Consider the following 11,838-nt stretch of genomic DNA (forward strand, 5'->3'; position numbering starts at 1 on the left):
GCCCAATCCAAGTAATTCTCATTACTCATTCCTTTCACTTGGTTTGGGGAATAGAAATGCTGGTCCAATCGTCTTTCAGTAGGTGGGCTGTATGGTCTCGTCCAGTTGTTCTTGATTCTCTTTAGAATGTAGGGCATTAGTGCGTCTTTTCAAGCTTAGGCTCTGGGGTTTGTTTTTTGTTTTTTTTTTTTTTAATTTAAGTTAGGGACAGCTTGGAATAAACTGTGGACCAATATTTTCTGAAGTGCCCTTTGTGATAAACAATTTAAAAATTGAATAAGCCCACCCAATACAATAATATAAATGTGTTGATAAGTATATATAATCTGGATTATACTTAAGAAAATCAGACATCTCAAACTCATAGAAATAGAAAGTAGAATGGTGGTCACCAGGGGTTGTGGGGAGAAGGAAACGAAGAGTTGTTTAGTGGGTATAGTTTCAGTTTTGCAAGGTGGAAAAATTTTGGAGATCAATTGCATAACAATGTGAATATATGTAAAATTATTGAGCTATATGCTTAAAAATGGTTAAGATGGTAAAAAAAAGAAAAGAAAATCAGATATCTGATATCAAGCTGACACAGGGAATTTATTTTGTAGAAAAGCAACATCTAGAGAATGCCATACAACCCTAGTACATCTAAAGTACTATATATAAAATGACAATTGCTCATAACGACAACATTGAAGCACTGAAAGATACCAAAGTACTTTCTGAATCCAAGAAGTCAAATTATAACCAGTATGGTTTTAATGTCCTAATATATCGAAATTCTAATATGCTGACGTGGTAAACCAGATAACCAGGACATCCAGTAATGTAACTTGGGTGACACATAAGTTAACCTGGGATATCCAAGTCTTTTGACAATACATAAACTTGCTCATACTCATCTGGTGTACATCCACACAAATATTTTAAAATTCCAATTTCTTGGTCAAGTGATATATTTTGCTTGAGTTTATTAAATACATTTAGATGTCTCTATTATACAAAGTTAAATGTACAACTAAATTAGTAAAAAGTGCTGAGATTTTATGGGAACATTAATACTCGGACAAAAATGTTTATCAGTGTACTCTATACTCAATATTGCTTTTTTTCATTTAAATCTAAATTTTTCCCTTCTGTTTTTAAACCAGTTTTGTGATTTTTTAATATGAAACCTATGCCTTCTCAATTTATACAGTTTCTTCTCTTTTTTCCCTTATTTCTTAGCTTAAATTCAGTTTAAGCTTTATTGGTATCTTAGGCTTCATGTATATTCTTACTCCTAAACACCAGCAGTTCTTCAGAGGCCTAAAATCCAGCATGGGAATTACTATATTAAATTAGTTCTAGAAAAAGCATTAAAGACATTTTTTTTCTGAAATATACAGAACATGTCATGCCCAATCTCTTGTTTATACCATAAACCAGTAATATTGGTAAATTGCACATATAGCTTACATTCCCCAAATAGAATAACTTAAATATTAAACGTACCTTTATGTTACCACCATAACTGACCTTATAAGCATAACAAATGGCAATATTCAATACAAAAATCACAAAATCCACTAACCGTAAATGCTACATATCACAGCATACTAACTCATCTCCCTATGACCTACTCAAACTATAGACAGCAAACTATAGCTTTAAGCTACTCTAGCATTTATACCCTAATTAGAAATTTATACGAAACACAATTTTATGTTCAAATATGGAAATAAGCAACATAATTCCAAATCCCAAAAGTATCCCAGCATTCTGTAAAAAGAAGTATCCCCAGCGGCTACATCCATGGTCACTAGCATCATTGTGCAGCATCTCAGGTACCTTAAAAAAAAAAAGAGCAATCTTTAAGTTTCCAGAACCACAGATTAGTTTTTAGAAGAATCTGCAGGACAGCTTTATATATAGCTGGATATATTATGAGTCAATTCTCTAAAACATGACCACATATATATACTGACTCTAGCTAATAATGTCACACAGCATTTTCTAACAGTTTAATTAACAATGATTATTCATGGTCTGCTCAGCAAGTCAACATTTATACTGGTCCAGTTTGCTCCACTGTAAAATGGGGAGCTACACTGATTACCCTGCTTACTGTCTGTATCTGTATATAACATGTGGTTTGCTTGAAATTCAGAGATATGGAAGCCTTACATCATATAAAATATAATTTTAGCAATAAGATTGGCTGAGATTGTTAGGTGGACTTTGGTGACAAAAAGATGACTCCTTTGTCCATTAATAAGAAATCTTTAAGCATTCTGAAGTATACAGTTTGCCAACAGTATGTGGCTTGTGCTAGGTTTCCTACATGTCTATAGACAGTTCAGTGCCTAATTACTGAAACTCTCCTCTCAAAAAGACACATCAGAAGGGGGTAGATACTTTTGTGTATCCTGATACACATTAGGCAGGACAAAGATGTGCTGTGAGCAACAATGCAAAAAGATAAAACCATCAAGGACTTATAGTTTATATGCTACTTTGTCAAGCATAGAATCACTTCTCATTGCAACCATATTTAATCTAAACCCTTTTAAAAATGGTCTCATTGAACATTTTTTCTACTGACTTCTTAAAAACTTACCATATCAACCAGAGCAACATACATGAACAAGCCCGCAGTAAGTGCAAATATCCACATAGAAACATTTTCAGCATAATGACCAATGAAAATTCCTGTTGCCATTCCGAGATACGCCAGCATGGCTGACAGAGCATTATAAAGAACAGCCTGCTTAACAGTCATGCCAGCCTTTAGTAAAACAGCAAAGTCACCTTTAACAGAAAACAAAAAAAGGAGATAAGGTAATTAAAAAATCATTTTTAAGACACATACGCAAAAAACTTTCCAGATTTAAGAAATTCTCCAGGGCTCCCCTGGTGGCACAGTGGTTGAGAATCTGCCTGCCAACGCAGGGGACACGGGTTCGACCCCTGGTCTGGGAAGATCCCACATGCTGCAGAGCAGCTAAGCCCATGTGCCACAACTACTGAGCCTGTGCTGCAGAGCCTGCAAGCCGCAACTACTGAGCCCGCGTGCCACAACTACTGAGCCCGCGTGCTGCAACTACTGAAGCCCGTGCACCTCGAGCCCATGCTCCACGACAAGAGAAGCCACCGCAATGAGAAGCCCGCACACCACAACGAAGAGTAGCCCCCGCTCGCTGCAACTAGAGAAAGCCTGAGCACAGCAACAAAGACCCAACGCAGCCAAAAAAATCAATTAGTTAATTAACTTAAAAAAAAAAAAAAGAATTACTCAGGGCTAGCAGTGTTAACCAGTGTAAATCACCCTAACAGCTTTATAAACTAAGATATCTTTTATCCAAAGTATTTCTTAAGGCTTCCACTTTATCAATGAATGTCAATACTACAAATGTCAATAAGTACCAACTATTGTGCTCTTGTACTGTCTTCAAGGAGCTTTTAACTGGCCACAAGGAGGAGAGGGAGTAGAGAATACAAATGAAATGATCAGCAAATGATTAAGGAAATATATAATTAAGAGCTAAAGAGTCTAAGGTTCTGGTTATAAAAGGAGAAAAAAAGAAATTAAGATGAGAATAGCTGAGAGAGGCTTCATGGAGCATGAAGGATCTAGAATGTGGAACATAGGGAATTCCCTAGCGGTCCAGTGGTTAGGACTCTGCATTTCCATGAAGGGGACCCAGGTTCGATCGCAGGGGGCCCAGGTTCGATCCCTGGTCAGGGAACTAAGATCCCACAAGCCACGTGGTGTGGCCAAAATAAATAAATAAATAAATGAAAATAAAAATAGAATGCACAACACAGACCAGATGTTGAGGATTACAAGCATGGAGCATGAAGACGGGAGGCCTTCTAAATGGCAGAACACATGCCAAGGAACAAGTGAAAAGGCGTTACAGGTGTGTGTGAATATGCATCTATATGAAGAAAAACAAGGACACGAACTGGGAACCAGGACAACTCTGGGAAGGTTTTAAGTCCCAGTGACAGAGAAAAAGAATTCAAAACACTATTCATCAACTTCTCATTTCTTTAGCTCTAGTGAGTGAAATACTCTTTGTCAACTTCTGTCTGTTAATGGAAGATGATTCTTTAGATTCCTGTGCTCTTATTCATATTGTGCATATGAAGAAAATGATCACTGATGTCACCAATATGCTGGTATAGGAAGATATCTGGTAGGCGAAGAGGAAAAGAGAGGGGACTCAGGTATCTCTTTGGCAACCTCACACAGGCAATTGTGTAATTGTAATCGCAGGGTTAGAATTCTGGCTGGAAACAAACTTGTCCTCAGTAAGAAAGAAAGCCAGCTAGGTTAGTAGACTTAGGAGAAGGCATAAATGAGGAAGCTTGCTGGAAGCTATCATTAGCAAAAGCCAGGGACACTAAGACACTTTACCCACCTGGAAAATACCATTTGTAGGGTTCTCTTACCTAATTCATGAGGCAACTCATGACAAAACACAGCAACAGAAGTACTTAAACCACTTGATAAACCTTCAGTAAAAGCAGCACCTGTGTAAAAATCACTGCATTATTTTGTGGGTGTGTATTTTTTAAATCTTAACAGCATACACAATGAGGTAAAAGAAATAAAATATATTCTGGTTGTGAATAAACAGAACTTTCTCAACCGCACTCTGTACCTTCTTCATGAGTAATCTTAGATTACATTCCATTAGGTTTAAATTTCCCAAAGGAGCACAAGCAGATACGATTGAGAAGGGAAGGTTCCACTATGCCTTAGTGATTAAATGATCTTATACAAACCTGAGAAGTAAATTGCTACCACATAGAACACTTACTTAAAAATATGAAACAAACTGATTTAAAAGGTTTAGGAAAAAACCCTCAGCAGTCAAGAGTACAAATATGTTTCCTGGCCTCAGAGGAATTCACTGTCTAATTAAACTACCATGTCTGAGCGTTTGCACATCCTCCTTTGTCGCTTACGCTGTGCACAGTGCAGAGAAGGAAGAGCACCAAGCTCCCAGGGAGCCAGGCTGGGCTACAAAACAACACTGCCTCCTTGGCAAGTGGTTCACCTTGCCAGGCCTTGGCTACCTAATCTGTACTTATTTCCATGGTTCCTCCCAGCACTAAGTTACTACAATTTTTAAGTATTTCTATTACCTCTCAATTGTAGCACAACAATTTAATAGCAAAAAAACTATAATTCTTCTTTGGGTAGAGATTAGTAATTAAACTTATCAGATATGTGAAGATTCCTTTAGCAAAAAAGAAAAGATGCTGGAAGCATTTTACTTTAATAAATACTGTTTATATTGCAGATAAGGGAACTCAAATGTATTTGGGGAAAAAAAAAAAAATCCTCACATGTGCTCCAAACACCTTAGAGCCTGATCCTGCAAATTAAAACAACTTTTGGTAGTTACAATTTAGATAAAGGGCCAAGCACAGTTTCTAGCACTTAAACTAACATTTATCGAGTACTTCATTGTCAAAGCAGCCAAAAACGAAATAACAGTTTAATAATCTTAGAAGTCAATAGCCTTATCAAACCAACCTATTCCTTGTTAAAATAAGACTGGTACTTTCATGTGACATTTTCAGTCAACCAACAAGGGACAGATACGTAGATATATACCAATTGCTAGGCCATCGCTGAAATTGTGCAGGCCGTCCCCCATGATCACCATCCACGCCAGTGTGGCAATGCCAGCATCCTTCAGCTCCTCCCGAGAGTAGCGCTGACTGTGACTGTGTGGGTGGTGGTTTTGGTGGTGGTGGTGATGGAGAATGTGATGGTAGTCATGATGGTGGTGAACGAGGTCATCTGACTGGCCGAGTGTATCATGGAAATGTGAATGGCATTTATTCTTGCACCCTCTGGGTACGTATTCATTGTAAACTTCCTGTGGATGAGCATGAGCTATCATGACCTCCTCTTCTTCCAAGATTGCTGGCTGTTGAGAATCAAAGTGGGAGGGCTCTTGTGAGTCAGCTCGCAAATAGCCTTCAGGTCCTAGGTATAAACATAAAGGACATTGGGACAAAGTCAAATGGCTTTGTTAATGTGCATGGACACATTTCAAACATCTCCACTGACAAAGTCAACAAAAGATCTTAAAGCATGGCAACTCTCTCACACAGACGTGGCAGAACTAGACATTAGAGTATTGTTGATGAAAAACATCAGTAGTTAAATGATCTCACATACTAAGAATGGATTTTAAATGTTAACCTTCAGTAACTACCCCCAGATTCTCCCTTAATTTCTTCTGCCTCCTTATGTTTTTGTTTTTGTTCTTTTTTTTTTCCGGACGCGCAGGCTCAGCGGCCATGGCTCACGGGCCCAGCCGCTCCGCGGCATGTGGGATCTTCCCGGACAGGGGCACGAACCCGTGTCCCCTGCATCGGCAGGCGGACTCTCAACCACTGCGCCACCAGGGAAGCCCCTTATGTTTTTAAAGATGATTTTTTTCCAATTATAAAAGAAGCACATACTTACTTTATAAAAATATTTCATTTTTGATATTTAAAATATTTAAGAAAAATATTCCAGAAAAATACTGAAAATTGGAAATAAAAAACATGCACAATTCTGTCATCTGAGTTCCTCTCTTTCAAAATTCAAGGAAAAACAGAAGAGGGGAATTCCCTGGCAGTCCAGTGGTTAGAACTCGGTGCTTTCACTGCCGAGGGCCTGGGTTCAATACCTGGTTGGGGAACTAAGATCCCTGCAAGCCGCGTGGCATGGCCAAAAAAAAAAAAAAAGGAAAAACAGAAGAATTTGAAATACCATCATCACCAAGAAACATTTGTTATCTATCTGTGTAAAATAAATTGCAACAATAAGTTTTTGTTTTTTTCTTTTTTATACACTAGTATCAACTTTCTTGGGAGCATTCACAATACTGTGGCCCAATTCTAGAACAGCTGTTTCCTCTCATCATTATAAATTTCACTGGAGCCCATTACAAAGGTTGAATAGATGCAGAAGACAAATGAGAGTATTCACTTGCTCTTTAGAGAAAAGCAACATGCTGGAAAATAAAGGGTGGACAGGAAATCTTACAAATAACTTGGTAGCAAAAATAAAGTTCTTCCTCCTTAGTCAGCAACTATATATTGAGTATCTGCTCTGGGCCAGGCACCTGCCCAGATACTGGGACAAGGTGCGTCAGCACAAAGTCTCTGCCTTCGAGAAGCTTATGTTCTTGTGGGGAGATAGCCACTTAACAAAGAAATACATGTATAAATAAGGTAATCTAAGGCATTGGAACGCATGGGAAGAAAACAGAACAGGGTAACATGAAGGAGAGTGACTGGGAGACCTTTGTATTCAGGTGATCAGGGAAGACCTCTGAGGACGAGATGTCTGAGTTGAGATTGGAATGATAGGGGGAATTTATATGAAGACCTGGGAGAAGAGTACTCCGAACTGAAGAAACAGTGAGTGCCAGGCCCTGAGACAGAGCTGGTGTGCTCACAGGATGAAAAGGAGGCCAGTGAGGCTGGACAGGGCAAACCATCGGGGAGAGTGGAGGGCAGCGCAGGACCTTGAAGGTCGTCGTAAGGCGTTTCGTTTAAAATTTTAACTGAGTCTGTCCAACAAGAAATGCCAAGCTAACAAGTTACAGGAAACAGTAACTTTACAGTGGAGAAACATGGTAGACACAACGTTAGCCAAGTGATCAAAATTAACACCACCTGTGTGCGACAGACAGCATCATGTCAGGTGGCATACCATGTCACTGAAAAAGATGCAATACCACGTTGTGGTATTCCTGCCCAAACTGATCAACCTAACATGAAAACATTAGACAAACACCAAATGAGGGGCAATTAGATGCAACATTTGATCCTGAATTGTACCCTGGATCATTTCTTTTCCTTTTAGGGGTTGGGGGAGTATAAAGAAATTATTAAGACAATTGGAAAAACATGAAAAAGTTCTATAGACTAGAAAATGGCATTGTAATTATTAAGACAATTGGAAAAACATGAAAAAGGTCTATAGACTAGAAAATGGCATTGTATCAGCTTTAATTTCCTGATTTTGATCACTGAACTGTGATTACAAGGGAATGAATGTTCTTTTTCTTAGGAAACACAAACTTAAGTATTTTGAGGTAACGAAGCATCATGCTTGTAACTTATTCTCAAATGGTTTAGAAAAAAATGTGTATGTATGTATACAGAGAGAAAGAATGATAAATGTAGGTAAAATAAATGGGGAATATAAGAAAGGGGTACAGGAATTCTTTGTACTATTCTTGGAACTTTTCTCTAAGTCTGAATTTACCTCAAAATAAAAAATTAGAGAAAAAAGAGATGTAAGTATATACAGAAATAACCAACTCACTGGCAATTATAACAAAGTATGAGTTTAAAAAAAAAGAGCGGGGTGGTGTGGCGGGGTGGAGGAATTCCCTGGCAGTCCAGTGGTTAGGGCTCGGTGCTTTCACTGCTGGGGCCTAGGTTCGATCCCTAGCCAGGGAACTAAGATCCCACAAGCCACGTGGCACAGCCAAAAAAAACGGGGGTGCGGGTGGGGGTGGAATATGGTTCCCCCTCCCAGACAGTCCAAGTTGCCTGCAAATCACAGAGCACTGAATTCCCTCCAGCTCTCAGATTTATAAGGACTTACGATCATCTGCGTCTACTTTCTCCTCATTTGTTGACAGTTGAGATTCATACTGGGACAACTGCTTCTTAATCTCCACATCATCATCATTTTCAGGTTTTTTCTGATTCTACAATAGCAAGGAAAAGCAATACTTTAAAATAGGCGGTTTGCTTATACATACATCTTTAGGTAAACAGTTAAGCAAAAGATTTCATCGAAAAAGACAGCAGAGTAACAGACTTCTAATGGAATAAACCCCATCTAAGGGCAGGGCCTGTACTTAAATTGCATAGCACCTAGTAGTTTGTTTTAGGCATAAACTGTTCAGAAAGGTAAAGAATTAATGCTTCAGTAGTATGAAAGAAAAATTACACACTCATCTTTCTGAATGTCCCCCTAGGTCACACAGTCTAAATTTGGTCTTATGCAAACAGCACTGCATCCCCTGGGAGCTTGTTATAAATGCACAGTCTCAGGCTACACCCCAGACCTAATGGATTAGAATGGGGATTTTAACTAGATCTCCAGGTGACTCATACACACATTAAAGCTGAGCTCTGCCTCAGGCCATTGATTGAGAACCAGCTAGAGGCATGTCCTCCAGGAATTTAGTGATCTGCTAACCAATTGCTTAGTTTCCTCCAGTGCCTCTTTTGGGCACTGAAACCCCATTACTTTCCACACTTTTTATAAATTAAAACTATACTGTGATATCGATATGTATTTGTTATAAAACTAAAATACTTTTCATGTAGTAAAACACCATTAACAAGCTTTTCTCTTTATAAACAAATCTGTATTAGTTAGCCTTGAATTTATCACTAGGTTTTTTAACCAACTGAATATCATACTTGAGATATTGTCCATATCTCAGAGCCCAAGAATAAAGGTGACTGTTTGAACAACAGTGCCTGTTTATTACTACTTACATAGAATATTCAAGATAATGAAAACTGTCACAAAAATAACAGATTTCTTATTTTCAGTATCTTTTGAATATGACTTAATCATCACCATACCTGAGATTTCATTCTAGCTCTAACAGTATATAAAATATCTGTACCTTCTTAGGTTATAAGAGTTTTTAAAGGCAAGCACAGACAAATCTTTACACCTACCTCTAGCAAAATGCCTCAAACACAGAGAAAGTACTTAAATATTTGTGAAAATAAGTGAATTCATGATATTTTAAATTACTTTAGTTGATGCTTTATTTGTTTGCCAATGGTTATCTGTAGAACATATACTTTTTAAGCAATTCTTTCATTCCCTAAGTATTAAGAGCCTGTAATGTTCTCTGCACTGAATGGTGGCAATATATCAATATGTCGTAAAACAAGATACACATAGTCCTTGTTCCCAAGGAAGCTTATCACCCACAGGGAGGGAGGCTTTACACAGGTAATGATTATACAATTCTTTGATTGAAATTTTTGATATATTTTACAAAGGAAAAATACACAGTGCTATGAGAGCATATATATATATGAGAGCATATAACAATCATTTAAACAAATCCCCCTGCCTGCTCTCCTCTGCATTAGGACAACAAAATAATGTAGACTGGCCAGTTAGGAGGCAACTGCTATCACCCAGGTAAGTCCGGTGTGGACCAGAATGATAGCAAGAAAGATGGAGAGAAATGAAAAATTTCATTTCTGGATACATTTAATAAAACTAGATTGGATATAAGGATGAGGGAGACAGAGATGATTCTCTGGTTTCCAGCATGAGCAAGAAACCTGAGAATCCAGTAGAAAGAAAGTTTGACATGGAACTATTATAACCATCTAACTACACCAAGTATGCAATTTAACCCTAATCTGAATGTAGAGATTTCAGATCAACATATATGGAAGGCAACCTAAAACTATGACATATAGCATTTTCCAGGGGTGCAGGATGGATGTCTTAAGGGAAATCTTAGGTAAAATGTTCTGTTATGGGTCTGAAGAGCTCCCAATACTTGCCATATAATGAATAGTTTTTTTCTTTTTGAGAACCAAATGAGATTAAAAGCTGTTATGTAAGTAACACTAAGGTCTGGATGCCCTTGAAAAAAGAGAAACTAAATATTTTCTAAAAAGGAAGAGGGGAGGATCCAAGATAGCGGAGTAGAAGGACTTGCTCTCACTCCCTCTTGTGAGAACACCAGAATAACAACTAGCTGCTGGACAATCATTGACAGGAAGACACTAGAACTCACCAAAAAAGATACACCACATCCGAAGACAAAGGAGAAGCCACAATGAGATGGTAGGAGGGGCGCAATCACAGTAAAATCAAATCCCATAACTGCTGGGTGGGTGACTCACAGACTGGAGAACACTTATACCACAGAGGTCCACCCACTAGAGTGAAGGTTCTGAGCCTCACGTCAGGCTTCCCAACCTGGGGGTCCGGCAATGGGAGGAGGAATTCCTAGAGAATCAGACTTTGAAGCCTAGTGGGAATTGATTGCAGGACATCGACAGGACTGGGGGAAACAGAGACTCCACTCCTGGAGGGCACACACAAAGTAGTGTGTGCATTGGGACCCAGGGGAAGGAGCAGTGACCCCAGGGAAGACTGAACAAGACCTACCTGCTAGTGTTGGAGGGGCTCCTGCAGAGGAAGGCGGTGGCTGTGGCTCACCGTGGGGACAAGGACACTGGCAGCAGAAGTTCTGGGAAGTACTCCTTGGTGTGAGCCCTCCCAGAGTCTGTCATTAGCCCCACCAAAGAGCCCAGGCAGGCTCCAGTGCTGGGTTGCCTCAGGCCAAACAACCAACAGGGAGGGAACCCAGCCCCACACATCAGCAGTCAAGTGGATTAAAGTTTTACTGAGTTCTGCCCAGCAAAGCAACAGTCAACTCTACCCAGCACCGTCCCTCCCATCAGGAAACTTACACAAGCCTCTTAGATAGCCTCATCCACCAGAGGGCAGACAGCAGAAGCAAGAAGAACTACAATCCTGCAGCCTGTGGAACAAAAACCACATTCACAGAAAGATAAACAAAATGAAAAGGCAAAGGGCTATGTATCAGATGAAGGAAAAGATAAAACCACAGAAAACCAACTAAATGGAGTGGAATAGGTAACCTTCCAGAAAAAGAATTCAGAATAATGATAGTGAAGATGATCCAGGACCTTGGGAAAAGAATGGAGGCAAAGATTGAGAAGATGCAAGAAATGTTTAACAAAGACCTAGAAGAATTAAAGAACAAACAAACAGAGATGAACAATACAATAACTGAAATGAAAACTACA

General features: G+C 38.9%; 1 protein-coding gene across 1 annotated transcript in view; it reads right to left on the bottom strand.

Annotated features, from left to right (window-relative positions):
* Positions 1 to 572: 572 nt before the first annotated feature.
* Positions 573 to 11,838, bottom strand: part of SLC39A6 (solute carrier family 39 member 6) — a 24,851-nt gene continuing 13,585 nt past the window's right edge. The window contains exons 6-10 of the mRNA XM_024120842.3: positions 8,612 to 8,717; positions 5,606 to 5,983; positions 4,432 to 4,512; positions 2,594 to 2,784; positions 573 to 1,824 (exon numbers count right to left, since the gene is read on the bottom strand). Of these exons, the coding sequence (XP_023976610.1) occupies positions 1,672 to 1,824; positions 2,594 to 2,784; positions 4,432 to 4,512; positions 5,606 to 5,983; positions 8,612 to 8,717 (909 nt within the window). The 3' untranslated portion in view covers positions 573 to 1,671. The remainder of the gene's footprint in view (positions 1,825 to 2,593; positions 2,785 to 4,431; positions 4,513 to 5,605; positions 5,984 to 8,611; positions 8,718 to 11,838) is intronic.

This window comes from Physeter macrocephalus, chromosome 19 (genome assembly GCF_002837175.3).
Source record: "Physeter macrocephalus isolate SW-GA chromosome 19, ASM283717v5, whole genome shotgun sequence".
NCBI lineage: Eukaryota > Metazoa > Chordata > Mammalia > Artiodactyla > Physeteridae > Physeter > Physeter macrocephalus.